Source organism: Carica papaya, chromosome 1 (genome assembly GCF_054855325.1).
Source record: "Carica papaya isolate Zhongbai chromosome 1, ASM5485532v1, whole genome shotgun sequence".
NCBI classification, from domain to species: domain Eukaryota; kingdom Viridiplantae; phylum Streptophyta; class Magnoliopsida; order Brassicales; family Caricaceae; genus Carica; species Carica papaya.
The window spans coordinates 657,131-677,500 of record NC_142309.1 but is presented as its reverse complement, the minus strand read 5'-3'; the positions used below and the strand labels follow the sequence as shown (position 1 = coordinate 677,500).

The following is a 20,370-nucleotide window of genomic DNA, read 5'->3' as shown; positions in this document are numbered from 1 at the left end:
TAGACCTACCCGAATATATCCACGAGAGAGAGAACGCGTGTGTTATACTGTTGGAGAAATTGCCACGTCATCCCCAATAAAATCAATCATTTAGACACGTCACCACCACCTTAGTAGTAGGTCCCGCCACTACCAATCCTCAATTCAAACGGCAGCCCGTCCTTTTTCCGCGGGTCCCACTTGACTCACACGCCACACACGTACACGCCGTGTCGGATAGCATAGACGCCGTCCTATAAAGGCGCCGTCAGGCGACACTCCCCACACTCGACTCATCGTCTCCGTCTCTCACAACCCAAACCAACGATAACAATGGAGGAATTCAAGAATAGTTACAGGAGCAGGAGAAAGATAACAATGGAGGAAATTGGAGATTTCAATCGGCAAGTTTGACACGGTGCTGTTTGTTCTCTTTCAACGCGCCACTATAACATCAGCCACGCGCCACCTCCGTTGAAAATTGCTGCCACTTCTTGTTCCTGTTCGCTCTTTATTAACTTTTTCTTTTGATCTGTTCTTCTTTCTTTCTACTCTCTGTCCTGTTGTTATCCTACTCTTTTCTTGCTTTATTCGTACTCTCTCTCTCTCTGTATATATCGCCTCTATGTACAGATAACTCTACCATTTTTGCTATTTCTACCTTCTGCCTGTGTGCCTTCGAGATCTGGGGATCAGAGGAGCGACACAGAGGAGGAGGTGGTTGGGGGGAGGGTTTGTTCTTGTATTTATGAATAAGGGGTGTGTGATGAGAAGAAGATGGGAGGGGTCACCTCATCGATCGCCGCCAAATTCGCTTTCTTCCCGCCTAATCCGCCATCTTACAGAGTTCTAGAGGACGAATCATGCGGCGGCCGCCTCTATATCCCGGAGGTCTCTCAACGGGACGATGTTGACGTACTCAAGCTCCGTACACGCCGCGGCTACGAAATCGTGGCCGTGCACATCAGGCACCCCAAGGCATCTGCTACTCTGCTATATTCTCATGGAAATGCGGCAGATTTGGGCCAGATGTTTGAACTCTTCGTTGAATTGTGTAATCGTCTCCGCGTTAACCTTATAGGGTAACCCCGTCTCTTCTCTATTTATTTTATTCGTTAGTTTCTTTTGTTGGCTTCGTTACTAAAGTTAACTAGAATTCCTTTGGGCTTGTCTGAGCGAGCTAATTCTAGGCGGATTTTTGGGTCTGATACAATATTCTACGGTTTATATAGACTTGAAGGCTTTTTCTGGGTACTGCCTTTTTGGGGGGATTATTTATTAGGAACAGACTTTATGGTGGGTGTACTTCTGGCGAGTTTCTGATTTTGGCGAATGTGAAATTTGACTATAACCTTTGTGTGTAAGATATGGATTTTGATGCGTAAGTTTGCTGCTGATATAATATTGTTTCAGTAGTACGGGAAGGTATTTTAATGGCCGGATTTAGTAGGACTGTTGTTTAAACTGAAGTCTAAGTTCACTGTGGTTTGAGTACTTGTTTTTGGAAAGAAAATCGTTGCCATCTTTATGCCAACTACTTGGAAGAATGTTCGAAGAGAAGAATTAATTGGTTTTTGATGTCTTGCGAATCAATGTAGGCCTTACTGAAGCAATGTGGAGGAAAATGGTTAGTTGAAAAAAAAAACCTTTTTTGATGGTTGTTCGTGTTGATCAAGAGTATGCAGATATGTTAGTGATATTATATTGTAGGGTATAATTTGAAGCTTTTCAGGTGCTTTGAACTGTGTTTCGAAACTATTCTACTTTATTGAAGGAAAGCATGGGATATTCTGGGCTTTACTGATTGCAAGAAGTAGTTGTTTTTGTAATTATTTTATGAAGAAGAATATTATTGGAAAAGAAGAGGAAGAAGGTTATGGGAGGACAGGGCATCCACCAAAAAAGAAAGTAGAAAAGAAGAGAAAGGGCTGAATCAGCAGAAAATAAGCAAATCAATAAAAGTCAGCCAACCAATCTGTATATTAAGTATATGTAGGAATTTCCTGATAAATCATAAGCCTTTTAACCCAAAGAGAGCCCAAAAAAGTCATCCTTTCCCAGAAACAATGAAGAAGATAAAAGGTCCTTAAAAATCCAGGAATTCCTCTTTAATAGAGAATCCAAAATCCAGCAAAGAGTGCTCCTCAAAATAAAGCAATGTCTCTTTTTCTTCTTTATACCATGGAGGGGAGAGGCAATAAGCACTTAAGGGATGGAGGAAAAGCCCAACAAACACCAAAGTATCAAATAAGTGAGTTCATAATCTTCTAACCCACATCATAGTGCAGACAAAGATGGTTATTGGATCTAAGCAGGTTATTAATATTGAGTTTGAGCCTATTAAGTGTTGCTATCCAAACAGATACCTTACTAGCAAAAACCTTTAAAAAGCAATTACTGATGAAGGTGATATTCTGAATGGCACATTTTTGGCATGAGAAGGTGAAGAAAGATTTGCAAATATAAAGACCCAATGCTTGGAAAGACCAAACTCTACAGTCAGTACCAGAAGAGAAAAATGGAAAAGTAAAGAAGTTGAAACAAAAAAGGCATATAATCAGTTTCACGGTCATTAAGATTTCAAAGAAATAATAAGTGTTTAGTGAGGCAATGTTTCTGGATTATAATTTTGTTTGAGTCGGAGGGATCATTTATGTGTTAATATCATGCAAAATGCTAGCATATCTAAATGTCAGTGGTCTAAATGAATGGAATATGAATAACTTCTCTCTCTCTCTCTCGTCTTTTCTTTCTTATTTAGAAAAATGTTATTGAAGGAAATCTGCTTAGTAGCTCAGATACACAAAATCGTTTGAATGTTTAATACAATTATTCTCTTGTTTCATCCATTGGGTTTTTGGCTAGCAAGCAGATACATTGGTTCGATCTCAGAGTCCTTTCTTGTAGATAGTTACGATTCCTATTATTTAGACAAAAGTCATTGATTGGTTGATTTTATTAATTGGCTTGTTGTCTGTTACATACATGTCTTTTTTTAATCAATTTCCTCACCGTTTTTATCCATGATTTTTTTCTAGGTATGATTACTCTGGATATGGACAATCTACTGGAAAGGTTAGATATTTTGCTTTTTGTTCCCCCTTGCTAATTACGGAATCATGTATCAGAAAGTTTTGTCCTTGTTTCTATTAGCTTTAGTCACTTAGCACAGGCAGCTGCATGTCCAACCTTTCAGATGATTGATTAGAGATTGAATTTCAAATTGCAATTCGCAGTTGCTTTCTTTCATGGTGCTAACATTGGTAGTCGTATGGGAGTTCAAATGAATGCTTTGAGAATAGATACATTTAAAAGTTTATGCATATATATATAATAATATATATTGTTATATTATTTCTTTTTTCTTATAATGAACTATATGTATTGTTTTTTTTTTCAAATTTTCATTAGAAGTGCAAGATGCATTTTTTACTGAATTTCCAAAACTTTGTTTATATGATTACAATGGAACTTAGCTTTCAGTTCTATTATTAGATTTCTTATTTTGTGCGGTGATCAAATGACTGAACTGGTGGATAGCACTTTCTTGTGAATACTTTGATATCAGGATGTGATTCACCTTGGACAGCAAATTCCTCAGAACTTGTCCACGAACATTAACTGTTCATGAAACTGAAAATTCAGTTTCTTTATTCCCTAGGTTTTCTACTCGACCTTTCTTGTACCCGCTGTTGTCATGTTGGATCTTTCCTTGTCTACTTCATGGCTTGGATTATTTATATTATACAGAGATACTTTTTATGTAAGCATGCAGACATGGGAAGCATGACAATTACATGTCTGCCTGCAGACCTGTATGCTTTTTGAAAAACAAAAATTTGAATCTTTTGGTGACAACATGCGAACTTAAACGCTAGTTAATTCTCATCACGTGCACCATTGAGGGTTACACCCTCTACAGTGTCATAGAAAGTTTATGATACTCCTTTTACAATAACAGCATTTTTTTCTTCTTGAAACAGCCGACTGAATGTAATACATATGCAGACATAGATGCTGTATATAAATGCCTGAAGGAGCAGTATGGGGTCAAAGATGAACAATTGATAATATATGGTCAATCTGTAGGTAGCGGACCCACTCTTGATCTTGCTTCACGTGTTCCAAACTTGAGAGGCGTGGTCTTACATAGCCCCATTTTGTCTGGGATGCGGGTTTTGTACCCTGTCAAACGGACATACTGGTTTGACATTTACAAGGTATGTTGGTGGCTGTTGGTTCTCTTTTGTTTTGTTTTCCTTCTTTTTTGGTTCTTGTCTCACAGATGGTGGCTCATGTTGCTTCTCGTTTCCAGAATATTGACAAAATCGGTATGGTGGACTGTCCTGTTTTAATAATTCATGTGAGTAATATTTCCTTTGTTCTCATTATTGGCCTGTTTTGGTTTGTAATATATATAATTTCTGATCAGAAACATTATTCTCTGAACATCAACTTCTTTCGTTACTTATGTACAAGATTTCTAATTTCATTTACTTCAGATGTTAGTGAGATAAGAAAAAATACAAATCCTGTGAGATGAGTAAATGGTGCAAGACGTTCCTGGTTAAAGTTCTTATTATCTATACTTGACTTTCCATCATTGCATGTGATATAAATTTTACAGGTATATATTATTTTAACTAGCTGAAAGATTTGCTATTATTTTTTCTTTTTTAACTGTATTACTGATTGATATGTTATACTTTCAGCAGCTTAATGTTCTAACATGTTTCTTCAAATCAATTGATGATTAGTTTAAATCACTTTTGCCTCACAGATTGTTTTTGCTAGAAAGTTTTAGCATGGCAGGATATTTAGCGCATGAAGACATCTTTTCTTGTTTTTATATTTTTTACCTCAGTTCTCCAACATGATTAAAGTCAAGGATATGGGTTTTCTCATTTCTAAATTTCTTGAGTGTGGGAGTTTCTGATGATGTTAATTTGGTTGTCTTCAGGGAACTGCAGATGAAGTAGTTGATTGTTCCCATGGAAAACAGCTGTGGGAACTCTGCAAAGAGAAGTATGAACCTTTATGGGTAAGTGGAGGAGGACATTGCAATCTTGAACTTTATCCAGAATTCATCAGACACTTGAAGAAATTTGTTCTGTCACTAGGCAAATCAAAAGCAGCCGTAAATGGTTCCAAAAAAACAGTAGTAGACTCTGACAATCAAAGCAAATCTTCCGAGACTGGACCTGCTGATACTTTTGAATTGGGTACTGACCTTCCAGAAGTTTCTAGGAACAGTTTAGATAGTCGACTTGAGAAGTCTAAGAGGTCAAATAAGCCTGAAAAATCACGGATGAGCACTGACCGCGTCGATAGGTTTAGGAGAAAGAAAGGCCTAGTCTGGTGATTATGACAGTGAGGAAGAGAGAGAGAGAGAGAGAGCACGGTAAAATAAGTTACATGCATTTACCCAATTGCAAAAGTAAATTAGTTTTCACTTCAGCTTTTATAAAATTGTATCAAATCCAGCATAAATTATCAGATCAAGTGTGAGTCTTGTAATAAATGTTGCAATTTTTCTGTATGTATGTTGAGAACACAAGTCAGAGTAAGTGAAATCTTTGAATCTTATTTCTTCTGTAAAACCACTTGCCTCGTTGGGAAAATATTGTATCTGTTTCAGTCATCAGTTCTCTCCCAGCTTTTTGGTTGCTTCCTCGTTGGCTCAGTCAACTGGTTGTTCTCTTGTGCTATCTTCCTGGTTGAGAAGGCAGAGATTTTTACCATCGTACACTTTTCTTTAGGGCAGAAAGAACTGTAATTACTTCGACGTTTACTGATAATGTTGATGTTTGGCATTCTTGTCCCAGTCACTGAACATCTATTAATAATATTTCACATTTTTTTTGTTATCATACTCTCAGCCATGTGTTTTCAAACACCAAAAATTTTACCTTATTTGAAATCAAGTAAATTTGTCCGTTGATCAAAAATGAAAGTTGAGGAGATGAAATAAAAGAAATGCTGTTTCGTTCATTGTAAACATATAATAACTAATATCTGCAGAGATACGCAGGATGATCTTGGTGAAGTCAATTCAACAATGGGTATTTATTTATTATAATTTTTTATTGCAATGACCGAGTCACGCTACTTGGTCAATAATCGATGTAGTAAACACTGAAGAGATCTTATCTGAAATTTCTGAAATTTTTCTTTTCAATGTACAGCTTCATAGTCGTTCATCTTTGTAGAATCGATTACATTCATCTCTTCTCAATATTTAAGCATCTTTCTCTGCCTGGGATCGGTTCTGTACAAGCTGGCGGCATGCTGTTTGATTTTCAACATCCTCATCTGCCCACCGAAATAGTTCTGTTCTTGGTCACCACAACCATATTCCTAAGCTATATCCCTGCCTCTGCCTTTGCTGCCGATGATCGCTTCTTGAATTGCAGCCGGCTAATAAGTTGTGGAGGCTTTCAGAATATCGGTTATCCATTCTGGGGATGGAGCAGGCCAGAGTACTGTGGGTTCCCAGGTTTCGAGCTAAGCTGTAGTGATGATCATGGCCCTGTAATCAAAATAATGGATGTGAGTTATCGAGTCATCAACATAGATAAGCAATCCCAATCCCTAACAGTTGCTAGATTAGATTATTCAGAAAATCTTTGTCCAAATCTTCTTTTCAACACCACTTTGAACACCACCCTTTTCAGTTTTAGGTCAGATAAGGAAGATGTCAGACTCTATTACAATTGCTCTCTGCCAACTTCGGCTGCAAATGTTGGCTTGCCCTTTGAATTTAGATGCGAAATAAACGGAACTGATGATCTATTAGGTTACTTCATGATGGGACTCGCACCATCCGGCAACCTTCCCAGGAACACTCCCATTGCACTAAGTGATGTTCTGGGTTCATGTGAAAACAGCGTGATCATTCCAGTAAATCAATTATTGTTGACCAATCAAAGTTCACAGAATCTGGTTAATGTTTTAAGTGCTGGATTTGGGCTGACATGGTCTGCAAATAATACTTGGTGCAAGCAATGTGAAGCCATGGGAGGACACTGGATTCAATAACACCTCCACTTGTTTCTGCGAAGACCAAATCTGTGATCTAATGGTAAATGGAAGTACACCAAAAGGTATCTTCTCTTTCTTCTTCCTATGATCCTTTCTACAAATGTTTTAGTGTGCTACAATCCTACATTCAAACACCCCTCGAAGACAGGATTGTCTTCCAGAGAAATTAAGGTGGAAGAAAAAATTTCTCTCCCCTGGGACACACTGGAAACATGGTGATCAGTCCTTCGTTCAATTATTAGCAGAAACAGAGTATGAAAATCAGAGCAAAACTAAATTGATTACTAACTCCCCCCAAATGAATTACCAACTACCAACAACCAATTAGGATTCTTATTTTCAATCTACACTGAATTTGGAAGGGAAAATTTTTTAGAGAACCCAAGTTATAAGTTGATCTCACTTTGTTTATGGAGAGTAGGTGAGAAAAAAATGCAGATGATAGGGAACGTTTCTACCATCCTTTAATCAATATTTCTACCTCTCGAATGTTAAATCAAATGGTTGTTATAATCAACGTTCAAACAGTCAGGTAGGTAGCCCTGATGATTAATTTCTTGAAATTATCGATCAATTGCTTCAACTTTCATTTTTTAATCATCATTATTTCTTTGATGATTGATATGATATCGTTGGGGAATTTGGCTTCCGGCAGCACTACATAGTGCAGTCATCCAATTTTATTTTCATAGTGTTGAGGTTGCTGCTTTCTTTTTTCATAGAAGAGTGTAAAGATAGAGTTTAAACTATAACAACCTCTTATTGATAAACCTCAGTTGTTTCATGTAATTGCAGGTTCATCTGGCAGAGTAAATATGGTCATAAAAATTGCCATAGGTAATATACATGCTGAACTTGTAGTTTGTCTTGATTTCATCCTAAAATTTCATGGTGAAGCCCTTATAATCTCTTTTACTTCTATGCGTACATGCTGAACTTGTAGTTTGTCTTGATTTCATCCTAAAATTTCATGGTGAGGCCTTATAATCTCTTTTACTTCTATATGTTGTACTTAAAAACAGTAATACAGATGTTACTCTTAAAATATAAAGGACATTCAGGAATCGTTTCTTTTGCTACAGGTGTATTGGTAGGCATTACCGGGCTCTTGGTAATCTCTATTGTGGTGATATGCAGAACTGGAACAAAAATATTCATTTGGAAGAAAGATAAAAAGATTGATCAGAATATTGAAGCATTTATAAGGAATCATGAATCCCTTGCCCCAAAGCGATTTAATTTCTTAGAGGTCAAGAAAATGACAAACTCTTTCACAGATATAGTGGGAAGAGGGGGATTTGGAACTGTCTACAAAGGAAAGCTAGCTGATGGGTGTATTGTTGCAGTGAAGGTCTTAAGTGATTCCAAGGGTAATGGTGAAGATTTCATTAATGTAAGTAGCTAGTGTGAGTAGAACTTCTCGTGTTAATATAGTGACTCTTGTGGGATTTTGTTACGAGAGGACTAAAAGAGTCCTTATCTACGAGTTTGTGCCAAATGGTTCCCTAGATAAGTTCATATATGACAAAGAAACTTTAAGGACAAACTGCAACCTGGAGATGCCTACACTGTATAGAATTGCAATTGGTATTGCTCGAGGATTGGAGTACCTACATCGTGGTTGTAACACAAGGATTGTGCACTTTGACATAAAGCCCCACAATATCCTTCTGGATGAAGATTTTTGCCCGAAGATTTCTGATTTTGGCCTATCTAAGCTCTGCTTAAAGAAAGAGAGCCTCATCTCCATGACAGGTGCACGAGGAAATGCTGGATATATTGCTCCCGAAGTATTCTGCAGAAGCATTGGAGGTGTCTCTCATAAATCCGATGTCTATAGTTATGGAATGATGATCCTTGAGATGGTTGGAGGAAGAAAAAATATCGATGCAATGGTATCACACACAAGTGAAATTTACTTCCCACATTGGATTTATAGCCAAATTGAGCTAGGTAAGGATTTAAGATTTCATGGAGATATAAATGCTGAGGAGGAGAAAATAGCCAAGAAGATGATAATAGTGGGATTATGGTGCATTCAGACCAATCCTTTTGATCGACCATCCATGACCAAAGTGGTAGAGATGTTAGGAGGGACACTTGAATCCTTGCACATCCCACCAAAGCCTTTTCCCTCTTCCCCAAAGGAATCACCCAAACATTTGTCCACTACATCCTCATCATCATGAAAGAAGTTATAATTTAATGAAAGTGAGATAAAATAAGTAATGTAGAACAAGAAGATACTATTGTGCAACAAATTTTCAATTGAAGAAATCTTTTGTAGTAACTATAATTAAAATATTTAAAGCTTTTTCTTTTATAATTTTCCTCATTAATTGTGATTCATACCTTTTATCTCTCTCCTACAATGGAGACTCGCACGTGACTTTCACGCGCTCTAGACCACGAGTGTACGCCTATGTTATATCTTTTATGTGACCTGTTTAGCTCATTTCAGACCAGTTCCTGATTTTGATTAGCATATTCTACCCATTTTTTAGGTTAAATGGGTCAAATTCACAACAATATAGTTTTTTCTTAAAAAGAAAAACACAGATAAGCACCTTATAGTCACTTTTGGAGGAGATCAACTTAAAAAATCCGGTAAAATTTTTGTTAGAATTCATCATTTAATCTTAGTCAATTACATATAATAAGCTTTTGATCCCTATAGATGCATGAAGAGTATTGAGATACACCCACAATAGTTAAAATCTAACATCAATAATCTATATCAGTTACATATATATCAAAATAAAGTATTCCAAGTCAACTGAAAGACCTAATATAATATTTCAAAATCTTCCTTCCTACATCCATTTCCATTAATCGTTTTTGTAATAATTTCAAGTAATCACCATTACCTTTCCGTGCATTTACTTCCCTAGACCCCAACTCATCACCTTACTGCCAAAACAGTTCTGTTACTAAACTCATCCAGCAACTGTGCGCCTTTTGCAGGAGATGAATTCTGGTCGTTTCTCATTATCAACATTATCAGAGCCACAAAATTTGGACGAAAGCCAAGCTTAAACAACATGCCTTCTAAGAAATGGCCAAGAAACTCTATCATATGCCTTACTAATATTTAAATTTAGTGCAAAAGACCCCTCCTACTATATATATTTTTTCTTAAATAATGAAACAGCTCAAAGACAAATAAAGCATTATCTGTGATAAGCCTTCCTGGAACAAATGCTGATTGTGTAGAATGCACAATACAATTTAGAAAGACTTTCAAGCGATTAGCAACACATTTAGTTACTGGTTTCATGATTACATTGCAAATATTTATGACCCAATAATCCAAAGGGTTTTAGGATGAGATGCTTTTGGAACTAAAGCTATATATGTATGATCTACTGAGCCAGGCAATGAATGATTATTTAAAACATTCAGTAAAAACATCATCTTCAACAATATTCCTGGATTTCTGAAAGATGGCAGTGGACATACCATCAGGTCCTGGTGCTTTTGTAGGATTGCATTTGCTCGAGTGTGTGTATAAACATCTGCAGCTGTGTAGGGTTTTAAGAGTTGCGTATTCATTGTGGAGGTCACTCTTAGATCCACAGTGTTCAGTACCCTATCAATATTAGGAGCATTACCCATATCAAACGCATCAGGAAAATGATTCACAAAGATTGCAGTTATCTTATCAGGGCTTATCATCCATTCACCACAAAGATTGCGGTCTGAACATTGACTTTTCCATTCTACATGAGTTATATATATATATTACATATATATCAAAATGAAGTATTCCAAGTCAACTGAAAGATCTAACATTTCAAAGTCTTCCTTCCTACGTCCATTTCCATTAATGAGTTTTTTACAATAATTTCAAGTAATCACCTAACACCTTTCGGACCATTTACTTCCCTAGACCCAAACTCATCACCTTACTGCAAAAACAGTCTTGTTACTAAGCTCCTACAGCGGCTGTGTGCCTTTTGCAGGAGATGAATTCCAGTCGTTTCTTATCATCACAGTTTTGTTTTTCTCTGCTTCTGGTTTTCTTACGTGTGTCCAAGTCCAGTCCTTTGTCTGAATTTACAACTAACTCTGATGTACAGAGAACTTGTCGTGATAATCAGTACAGATGTGGGAACTTGACTGCCGGTTTTCCCTTCTGGGGAGGTGAGAGGATACAAGCATGTGGGCATCTTCTGTTAAAGCTTGAATGCGACAAGAACACAACCACGACTGGGATACAAATTGAAGGGCAAGGATACAATGTCTTGCAGATTGACAGCGAAGCCCAAGTTATGAAAATTGCAAGCAAGAATTACATGGATGGACTCTGTCCATCCGTCTTACGCAACACCAGTATTAATGGTTCTTCACTCTTTGATTATGTTACTGGTTATAAAGAGCTCATAATTCATTACAACTGCACGTATCGGAGTAACTATATACTGCCGCTTAGGCCGTTTAATTGTCCAAATATCGAAGGGTTTAATTACTATATTGAGGGTGATTATGATGCCTATACGAGATGTACGGATAATGTGAGTGTTGTAGTTGCAGACGAGTTCGACTCGGCCATGGAAGTTGATAATTTGATGAAAGCGCTGAAAGAAGGGTTTGAGGTCAAATTGAAGGTGGATGGTGAAGCGTGCCGGAAATGCGTGGAATCAAGTGGGACATGTGGGTTTGCTTTTCAGAGTCAAGGTTGCTACTGCGGTTACCCTTCTGAGTCTGACTCTAGAACATGCTCTTCTCCTCTAGGCCCAGCATCCTCCCAATTCATATCTCCAGAACCATCTCCAGGTGCGCAACTTTTTGACTAAATAATGTTATATCTAAATTACAGTCGGGTCATATATGATATGTATATATGTATGAAAAATGCATCTTAATGTTTTAAGTATTTAGAAGCATCTTGATTACCTACTCACCCCTCTGGCTGCTCACTATCTGTCCAACACAATCTTCCTGCAAATTTGAAGTTTTGGAATCTAAGGTTTCTACCAACTGGTATCACAGTCTTATGATCCTCGCTTCCAAATCCCAATTCTTCTTGTTAAACCTCTCCTCTGTGATTGTTTTTTCTCCCGTAGGTTCGAATCCCTATTTATGAACTCCTCTTCTCTAGATCTCTGGTTTTCGTTCTCTCTCAAAGCAAAATCGGCAATTTCTGACAATCGTAGAATTCAAAATCTAGATGAAAACACTCAGTACATCGGCCAAACACTGAATGCTTGCCTTGCGAGCTTTTGGAGGCGAATAATCGTAGATTCAACGAGTGTCGCTCGAAGCATGCTCCGAGGGAACGTAAAATGAAGCCCACGACGTGCACGATACTCCATCTCAGGTATGTCCTAACCGGCCTCTTGGAGTGGGAAAAATACTCTCGTCTACTGCCAAGTCTGCGGAATTAAATAAACTCGGCCATGGAGGGGAAAGAAATTGCCTTTTACTTACATAGTGTAGATTCAGAAGTTGGATATAACAATGGCGTGAATTACGTTCAGTTGAATTTCTAACCATGGGAAGTGATGTTGTGAATGGCAGAAATTCGTAGTATGAGGATTTACCTGCACACCAACTGTTTGTTGAAATCAGGCTAGTTTGAAAATACATTCAGATTGGCATTTTAAATGAAATGTTCTGTGAGCACAATTACGTATTTGATTTACAGCTAGGTTTTGGTAAATATAAATCTAACCAAACTCACAAGCAAATTTAAATTACCCAGCATAAAGTAGATATTATTTTGTTAATTTTACCCTATTGATCCAATCGAACATTTTAAAGTACTTGATCCTGCTTGATTCAACCCTCATTATGGAAGATCTTTTTCTGTATTCAAGAATCAGTGAATGAGAGAGGAAACGTATCGCAAGAAGAAGGGTCAAACTAGCCGAGCTTGTGTGCAATGAAGAAGAAAACTAGAACATCAGAAGTGTGAACTCTGCATTTTGCACACAATGCATAGTGCATTTTGTATTGTCATCCCTAATTTTCACAAATTTCCTTTTTCATTTCAATGGGGGGAGGGGTTCATGAGCCCAACGTTATATCTTAATTTACTGTCTAACGAAAACATGTTAGAAGTGGGGCACCTGTAAATCTCTTCGTTTGTGTATTTTTTTTCTCTTGGTTTTTTGTGCATCTCTCAAGCTTTCATATTACCTTTTTTGTTGTTTATGTTTCAGGTTAGTTTATACTGTTGCTTCCTAATTGGATGATGCTATTATTGGAAACTAAAGATAAATGCATATTTTGGCTTCTGTGACTTGACTACTAATTCTATTCATTATGTTCTGAAGGAAGATGGGATGCAAATGATTGCGCAGATGATACCTCTTCTACAAAATGTCATCCAATTGGTATATTTCTTTCTTGCACCTCTCTTTTTGAAGTCATAAGAGAGATTTCTAGGTGCTCCAAGCCATATAGACAAATTTCTAGTTAACCAGGGTAAACCAGATTACCACTGAAAAATCAACAATTCCAAATTAGCTGCATACTAGAAGTTACCTGTATTCTTATTTCAGATTAGTGGTTTTGATAGAATCCATGAATTGATTCAGCGGCTAGTTGGCAGGGAAGTAGTTTTATTTAAAATATAACCAAAAGCAAGAGTTAAAGCAAGGTAAAATTTACTTTCCTCTGGTACCAAGAAGACTCTTGACTCTATCTCTTAGGAAAAGAAAAAGAAAAAAAAACTTTTAATTAATCCAAAGGATGCTCGTCACTGATACCCGAAACCATCCATTAAGCAGAAATTTTTGAATCTGAAATATTGTTGAATCGATTGCAAGTTGTAAACAACACTGAAATAATCAGGCAGTTTGTTATGTTCCGCTGGCAAAGAAAACAAAGTGAATTAGCATAAAAAAAGTGAAAGAACTTTTCAGTTCTTTACTTTTGTTACCCTACTCATTTCTGCACCTGGTTTTGTCTTTGCTAAGCATTTTATGATAATTGATCTGCGAATCTCACGAATTTGGTCGGCTTCTTTCTGGTTATATCTGTATATATTTCCTTTTAATTTAAGTAATAATAATCAACATTTATTTTCCATGAAATTCTTAAGTGCATGTCAGTCATTTTTAATCTCCAAATATTGACACACCTCATTTTGTTTAATGTGGTTGCAGGATCATCTGCCAATCGAAATTGGGTGAAAAAAGTTGCCATAGGTACCAGGGAATGAACTTTTAGTTTGTCTTTGATCCTAACCTTTGGGCTGGAAGCAGCCTTGTTTCTTTTTGATCTGTTGAACTTTTAGGGAGTGGAAAGTAGATGGTGCTTCTAAATTAAAGCATGACATTATGGGAACTGTTCTTTTACAGGTGTATCAGCAGCCGTTACTGGAATCATGGTAATCTCTGTTGTGGTCATCTATAGGCTTAGGAGAAAACTATTCTTGATCTGGAAAAAGGACAAAAAGAGTGATAAGGATGTTGAGGAATTTATAAAGGCCAACCTATATCTTGTTCCAAAGCGATATAATTTCTCAGATATCAAGAAAATGACGAACTCATTCAGAGATACGGTGGGAAAAGGAGCATTCGGTACTGTTTACAGAGGAAAACTATCCGATGGCAGTATTGTAGCAGTGAAGGTCTTAAGTGAGTCCAAAGGCAATGGTGAAGATTTCATCAATGAAGTAGCCAGCATGAGTAGAACTTCTCATGTTAACATAGTTACTTTTGTGGGATTCTGTTATGAGAAAAGAAATAGAGCCCTTATCTATGAGTTCGTGCCTAATGGCTCCCTGGATAACTTCATATATGACAAAAGATCCTTCAGGAACACCCCTAACTTGGGAATGGAAACATTATACTCGATTGCAGTTGGCATTGCTCGAGGACTCGAGTATTTACATCGTGGTTGTAACACAAAGATTGTGCACTTTGACATAAAGCCTCACAATATTCTTCTTGATGAAGATTTTTGCCCAAAGATTTCAGATTTCGGGCTTGCTAAGCTATGTTTAAAGAAAGAGAGTGTCATCTCCATGTTGGGGGCACGAGGAACTGCTGGGTATATCGCACCAGAAGTATTCTGCAGAAACTTTGGAGGAGTCTCTCATAAATCTGATGTGTACAGTTACGGAATGATGATTCTTGAGATGGTTGGAGGAAGAAAAAATATTGATCCAAGTGTATCACAGACAAGTGAAATATACTTCCCTTACTGGATCTATAACCAACTTGAACCAGGTAAAAATTTAAGACTGGATGGCGATATCACAGAAGAGGAGGGCCAAACAGCAAAGAAGATGATAATAGTGGGATTATGGTGCATCCAAACTAACCCATCAGATCGACCCTCCATGACAAAGGTGGTGGAGATGTTGGAAGGGACGCTTGAATCCTTGAACATTCCACCAAACCCTTCCCTGTCTTCTACAAAGGAGTCAGCCTAACACTTTTCCATAAATTACTTCAGACTGAGTTTGATTGGAATTGTCTGCCCAGATCAACATCAATATACCTAGAGATTTCTGGTCTAACCGTACTAAACCTAATGTATATGAGCCTATTTGTCCTAGTTTTTCTTTTCAATTTTTCTCCCCTTCAAGTAATAATTTTTTTCTTTTTTAATTTCAGCAGTTCACAAAACTGAAGATTCAAAGTCCATCATTGAGTGTAAAAGTCATATTTCATCTTTTACCAGTTGGTTAGTTGAAGAACTCTCAAGACATTGATTTCATCCATTAGTTTTCAGTATTTCTTTTTTCTGGTTGGTCGATGCTATAAAATTACTTATTCATAGAAAAGAAGATCTAATTCATGAAAATATGGAGAAAGAATCAGCATGAATAATATTTAGCTTCTTAGACTTGATAATAAACAGAACAAATAAAATATGGATTCATGGTTCTATCATAACTCAAAATATAATTTTGGATGAAGTTTTTTTGTCAAAAGTTTTCTGATTTTGGCCTTTCTAGATAGTTCTTGAAAAGGAAATTGTACTTCCTCAACCAAAAAATTAGAGTATTGTATCAAAGTTTAAGCAGAGCTGTATATATAAATATGTGCGGTTGTAATCATAGATCCTACAATGAAATGGCTTGAGAAAGAAAGAATGTGAATACTGAAGCACGAAGGAGCAATTTTATAATATTTTCAAGACTGGGTGCATGAGGATCTTGAACAAGCACCACAGTAGAAGACTTTTCTACTCTCAAATTCTTGTGCATCACAACTTAAGAGAATCAGAGTCAAATGGATAGCCGCATAGTCTCTTCTATTGTAGAATTTTCTTTGCTACATGTTTTCTACCAGGTTTTGTAGAATTGTAAGCTGTAATACTCTGTAATAGTCAAGTGTGCATGAGATTTTTTCTAAAGGCTGCGGACTTTAGATTGCTTTTCTGATTTAATTAGAAGTTATTTGGGCAAATCCCTAATTTAGTTTTCGAAGTATAACCAACCAAACATTTTTCTCCCAAATGTTCTTTTTGTTATAGATTACTCCTCTGAACTTTTCAAATTATTTCAAAAGACTAAAATTGTTAGAAATTTAACCCAAAAAACCCAATTACTTGGGCCTGTTTGGGAAAGAAAATGACTTCTGCACATCACTCAACAACAGCCTCTCTCTCTCATATATGTTTTTGAAATTTACAAATTCCAAACTTGAAATGCAAATCTGTTGGGTTTTTAAATTAATTTGAAAGGTAGATTTTGTTGGGTTTTCAAGTTAATTTAAAGGGCAGATTTGATGGGTTTTCAAATCTTTTAAATTAATACTAGATCTGAGTGACTACTGATCTTAATTATATATTGGGAATAGCATAAGAAGATACACTAGTAAATAAATAAATATATCAGAGTTAGTTGGGAGATTGATATACCTATTCTACACGAGACTAAATATTGTCTATGCAGTGAGTGTCGTAAGTCAATTCTGCATTGCTTGAAGGGCACCTAAAAAGGAAATTATGGTCAGAAAGAATGATAAACTGCTCCTAAAAACCTATACTGATAGAGATTATGCAAAATTATTTATAAACAAAAGGTCTACAACAGGATATTATATCCTCTTTATAGGCAAGCTAATCAATCACCTAGAGAAGTAAGAAGTAACATATAATTGCAACACTAAGTGCAGAATCAGAATTCTAAATAATGGTACAAGAGATATGTAACTATTATGGATAAGAAAAAAATTGAAAGATATTAGAATCAAGTAGGAAAATTCAATGCACCTATATTGCAACAATAAGTTAGCCATAACCATTGCATACAATCTAGTACAACATGATTAGATCAAACATATCGAGGTGGATAGACATTTTATTGGAAAAAAAACTTGGTGATCTAATATGTGTCCTATATATGTCTACCAATTCTCAACTAGTAAATGTGTTGACTAAAGATTTAAACAATTTAGTATTCTAAATTCTTATAGGCACGTTGTAGATAGAGAACATCTACTCCCCAACTTGAAGGGAAATGTTAGAGAAATGGCGAATTAAGTTAAAATGTATTGAGTGTCAATAACATCCTATATAGTGAATTAGGTTAAAGAGCATAAGAGTAAATTATACCATATATAATTAATTGTTTATTTCTTTTTTCTTCCTAGAAAATTATACATCAACCATTCTTGACAAGATGATTAGAGAAAGAAAGAACCTAGATCGCATACAGCAGGCGATGATTTAACACTTCATAGGATCATTATGGTGAGTTTCTGATGCATTCAGGCCATTCCAATAGATCAATATGCAATGACCAAGGTAGTAGAGATGTTAGAAGAAATCTTTTCATTTCTTCAAATTCCACCAAAGTCAGTTATCAGTTATCCAGTACAACATCCAATCATTAATATACAGAAAAGAAACTGGCTTCTTACTGAATGAAAACAAGGATTGATAGATACCTGGCATCAAACATTTTTTCAAGTATCCTATTCTTAACAATAATTTGTTATATTACTTGCTATCTAGTTCCACTACATCAACAAGATGGTTAAAACATTTTAAATAATATGATTGATCTTGTTGTCTGTACTATATGCCAGTTCAGTACGTAGACACTTTTAACATGCTAACGATAGAGATTCATGTTTTCTTCACATGATCTTGCTTGTATAGAAGAGAAAATCCACATCCTCATGGAAATCCTAAAGTCATCAGCATTAAACATCTAGCACATTTCCAATGCTCTTTTGACTTTCACAAGTTGTGTTCTAAGCTAATCTATGAAAGAATGCAAGAGGAAGGTGGTTGTTTGAATAATACAGTTTAATGATTAGCAGCCATTGACAACCATGAGATGGAATTTTCACAATCAGACATGCGCTATTTATCTTGCTATTTCAGGAGCCAAATTTCTGGCCAAAGAAGGAAATTCCCAAATTACAGACATTAAATTTTCAACAACCATTTCACAGACCTTTGTCATCTTAAGGTTAAGAGACCTTCATAACAAAACTCATCAAACATGGAAGCACGTCCCTTACACAAGTCACTTGTTATCCAAAAAAACCTTTGAAATACTAATGATCATCTCGCAAATTATTATCATATGCACCCAGTGAAGGAGGCTGAATGATATAAATCAGCAAGATATATTAGAATTAAACTGTCCACCTTTCTAATAAAAATTGCATAATAATGTTTGATTAACTAACTAGTTATGACTATTTTAAAGCTATGTTCACAATCAAGCCAACTACTCTCTCTCAGGAGATATTTTTAAAGGGAACCACATCCACTTATAGTACCCTATTAGAAATTCCATGAAATCAAGAGGAGGCACCAGACAAAATAAAAGTCTTTGACAGAGATTACTCAGAGAGAAGTGGTGTCATCTAGGGCATCTTTGATCTTTTTCTCTAACTCAGACTCATCGATCCACATGGAACTTTGTCGAGACAGGAGCTTACTCTTCTCGGTCTTCTTATCTTCCCTCACTTTTTCTTTCATCCTCCAATTTTCAAGCTTTTCTATTCTTTCTTTCAACTGCATCCATCAAAAACAAATATCAATAAGCTTATGAAATTTTCTATATATTATGCCACAAAAACATGTGAATATGGTTGAAATAGTCTATTAACTGTATATGAACTTGAAGAAAGTGCTAACTCAATAAATGTTGGATGTGTTGCAAAGAAGAGAAGAAGAGAATTGACGCAAAAAACTAACTTCTTCCCTGAAATTGCGAACAATGATAATAACTAACTTCACACTCATAAATCAATTGTAATTGAAAAAGAAACGTCTAAAAATAAGCATGGAAAAAATCAAAGAGAACATGACTAGAGAGGGAATCATGGATCCATACAAGGGTTCTCCTGAACTCCTCTTCAGCAACCATGCGCTCCTGCGCTCTGACCTTGGCGACCTCAGCCTTCAGACGCTTGCGCTCCTCATTGGCAGCCCTAATGGTCTGCATCCTGGCCTCGTCCTTCCGCTGCTTCTCAAGGCGGAGCAACGCCATCTCATGCACGTACTCCTTGCGCAACTCTTTCACTTGTTTAGCATAGTCTCGCCTCAACTGGGTCAGCCTGCTTTCTGCCTCTTTCGGGTTCTTCGGTGCCTCCCAGCTGCCTATGAAGGAACTGGCCTCCAAGAACTTATGCGTCTGTTGATGGTGGCTATGATGGCTGGTGGCTTTATTTGAAAATGATCGTATGGTTTTCGCCAGCTCCCGCAAAGAGGAGTTGGTGCTGCAACCGGCGGTGGCCATTTTGGTTTCTGCCAAACACAGATGAAGACTAATGAGTGTGATTTGGATTTGTCAAATTTCATCAAACACTTTATGAGCATTTTCTAATAAATTAAAAACCTCCTCTTAATCACCATACTAAATTAACCAAACAACATGAATTAATAAAAACATGATTATCAATGATAACAATTGATGAAGCAATAAGACACAAAACCAATATCGCAAAAACGAACACCAACTTCCAAGACGACAGGCAAAACTGATTATGAACGAGCACGAGAAAAAAAAAAAAAAAAAAACAAACCTTTGAAGGCGAGGAAAAACGAGAGTTGCAGAACTTGAAGACCCGCCGTTTATGGCGGAGAAGGGAGATTCTCTTTCTGTATTGGAAATCCTCTTGCAGAACAGAGAGTTATCGAGGAGAAAAGTGGCTGCCGGGTCGGGACAGTAGAAGGAACCACAAAATAGAACAAATTTACTCTTGAAATTTTCTAAAAAATGTTGGACATTATTATTTACTTTAATTTAGTTGATGTCTACAAATTTCTAGCAAAAATTAACAGTCATTTTGGTTTGTGGGATATAATAAAATTATATAAAATAATTATTTATTAAAAATATAATAAGACAATGATAAATTATAATTATATTATAATAGTTCATTTGAAATGAGAAAGGGACTTTCTTTGTCAACCAATCCCACT

The 20,370-nt window shown here is 36.4% G+C and overlaps 5 protein-coding genes across 13 annotated transcripts; 4 read left to right on the top strand and 1 right to left on the bottom strand.

The window, feature by feature from the left end:
* The first annotated feature begins 256 nt into the window (after positions 1 to 256).
* On the top strand, positions 257 to 5,620 carry LOC110807459 (uncharacterized). The gene is made up of 5 exons (XM_022032592.2): positions 257 to 1,061; positions 3,018 to 3,054; positions 3,963 to 4,199; positions 4,295 to 4,342; positions 4,940 to 5,620. The coding sequence occupies exons 1-5, from the start codon at positions 757 to 759 to the stop codon at positions 5,339 to 5,341; spliced, it is 1,029 nt and encodes a 342-aa protein (XP_021888284.1). The 5' UTR covers positions 257 to 756; the 3' UTR covers positions 5,342 to 5,620.
* Positions 5,621 to 5,947: 327 nt separating this feature from the next.
* Positions 5,948 to 20,212, bottom strand: LOC110807461 (uncharacterized). Of its 7 annotated transcripts, none has more exons than XR_015816061.1 (6): positions 19,971 to 20,127; positions 19,280 to 19,692; positions 18,787 to 18,957; positions 16,843 to 16,915; positions 10,480 to 13,836; positions 5,948 to 6,508 (listed from the first exon to the last, which is right to left on the bottom strand). XR_015816061.1 is itself a non-coding variant. In XM_022032597.2 (4 exons), the coding sequence occupies exons 2-3, from the start codon at positions 19,682 to 19,684 to the stop codon at positions 18,787 to 18,789; spliced, it is 576 nt and encodes a 191-aa protein (XP_021888289.1). In that variant the 5' UTR covers positions 19,685 to 19,692; positions 19,971 to 20,127; the 3' UTR covers positions 5,948 to 6,508. The 7 variants fall into 7 exon arrangements, 2 of the variants coding, with proteins under 2 accessions (XP_021888289.1, XP_021888288.1); XR_015816107.1 differs by having other exon boundaries at positions 11,917 to 13,836; XR_015816066.1 differs by having other exon boundaries at positions 10,480 to 12,574.
* On the top strand, positions 6,157 to 8,425 carry LOC148269047 (LEAF RUST 10 DISEASE-RESISTANCE LOCUS RECEPTOR-LIKE PROTEIN KINASE-like 2.7). Its single transcript, XM_088210547.1, has 3 exons — positions 6,157 to 6,956; positions 7,816 to 7,857; positions 8,158 to 8,425. The coding sequence occupies exons 1-3, from the start codon at positions 6,157 to 6,159 to the stop codon at positions 8,423 to 8,425; spliced, it is 1,110 nt and encodes a 369-aa protein (XP_088066673.1).
* On the top strand, positions 6,888 to 9,755 carry LOC110807458 (PR5-like receptor kinase). Of its 2 annotated transcripts, none has more exons than XM_088210608.1 (3): positions 6,888 to 7,082; positions 7,816 to 7,857; positions 8,103 to 9,755. In XM_088210608.1, the coding sequence occupies exon 3, from the start codon at positions 8,580 to 8,582 to the stop codon at positions 9,207 to 9,209; it is 630 nt and encodes a 209-aa protein (XP_088066734.1). In that variant the 5' UTR covers positions 6,888 to 7,082; positions 7,816 to 7,857; positions 8,103 to 8,579; the 3' UTR covers positions 9,210 to 9,755. The 2 variants fall into 2 exon arrangements, with proteins under 2 accessions (XP_088066734.1, XP_021888283.2); XM_022032591.2 differs by having other exon boundaries at positions 7,797 to 7,857.
* On the top strand, positions 10,986 to 15,693 carry LOC110807456 (LEAF RUST 10 DISEASE-RESISTANCE LOCUS RECEPTOR-LIKE PROTEIN KINASE-like 2.3). 2 transcript variants are annotated; one of them, XR_002538480.2, is made up of 5 exons: positions 10,986 to 11,796; positions 13,299 to 13,358; positions 14,133 to 14,174; positions 14,328 to 15,509; positions 15,591 to 15,693. XR_002538480.2 is itself a non-coding variant. In XM_022032590.2 (4 exons), exons 1-4 carry the CDS (start codon positions 10,986 to 10,988, stop codon positions 15,404 to 15,406), a joined length of 1,992 nt encoding a protein of 663 aa, XP_021888282.1. In that variant the 3' UTR covers positions 15,407 to 15,693. The 2 variants fall into 2 exon arrangements, 1 of the variants encoding a protein (XP_021888282.1); XM_022032590.2 differs by having other exon boundaries at positions 14,328 to 15,693.
* Positions 20,213 to 20,370: the final 158 nt, after the last annotated feature.

What these genes read in the sequence shown, in the direction of transcription:
- LOC110807459 (XM_022032592.2), top strand. Translation starts at nt 757, where the DNA reads ATGGGAGGGGTCACCTCATCGATCGCCGCCAAATTCGCTTTCTTCCCG. An exon ending in CTCCGCGTTAACCTTATAGG is followed by an intron (nt 1,062 to 3,017) that starts GTAACCCCGTCT and finishes ATTTTTTTCTAG; the next exon opens with GTATGATTACTCTGGATATG. An exon ending in ACTGGTTTGACATTTACAAG is followed by an intron (nt 4,200 to 4,294) that starts GTATGTTGGTGG and finishes TCTCGTTTCCAG; the next exon opens with AATATTGACAAAATCGGTAT.
- LOC148269047 (XM_088210547.1), top strand. Translation starts at nt 6,157, where the DNA reads ATGTACAGCTTCATAGTCGTTCATCTTTGTAGAATCGATTACATTCAT. An exon ending in GCTGGATTTGGGCTGACATG is followed by an intron (nt 6,957 to 7,815) that starts GTCTGCAAATAA and finishes ATGTAATTGCAG; the next exon opens with GTTCATCTGGCAGAGTAAAT. An exon ending in GGTCATAAAAATTGCCATAG is followed by an intron (nt 7,858 to 8,157) that starts GTAATATACATG and finishes GGTGATATGCAG; the next exon opens with AACTGGAACAAAAATATTCA.
- LOC110807458 (XM_088210608.1), top strand. Translation starts at nt 8,580, where the DNA reads ATGCCTACACTGTATAGAATTGCAATTGGTATTGCTCGAGGATTGGAG.
- LOC110807456 (XM_022032590.2), top strand. Translation starts at nt 10,986, where the DNA reads ATGAATTCCAGTCGTTTCTTATCATCACAGTTTTGTTTTTCTCTGCTT. An exon ending in ATCTCCAGAACCATCTCCAG is followed by an intron (nt 11,797 to 13,298) that starts GTGCGCAACTTT and finishes TATGTTCTGAAG; the next exon opens with GAAGATGGGATGCAAATGAT. An exon ending in GGTGAAAAAAGTTGCCATAG is followed by an intron (nt 14,175 to 14,327) that starts GTACCAGGGAAT and finishes GTTCTTTTACAG; the next exon opens with GTGTATCAGCAGCCGTTACT.
- LOC110807461 (XM_022032596.2), bottom strand. Translation starts at nt 19,684, where the DNA reads ATGGCCACCGCCGGTTGCAGCACCAACTCCTCTTTGCGGGAGCTGGCG. An exon ending in AGGAGTTCAGGAGAACCCTT is followed by an intron (nt 18,958 to 19,279) that starts GTATGGATCCAT and finishes TGATGGATGCAG; the next exon opens with TTGAAAGAAAGAATAGAAAA.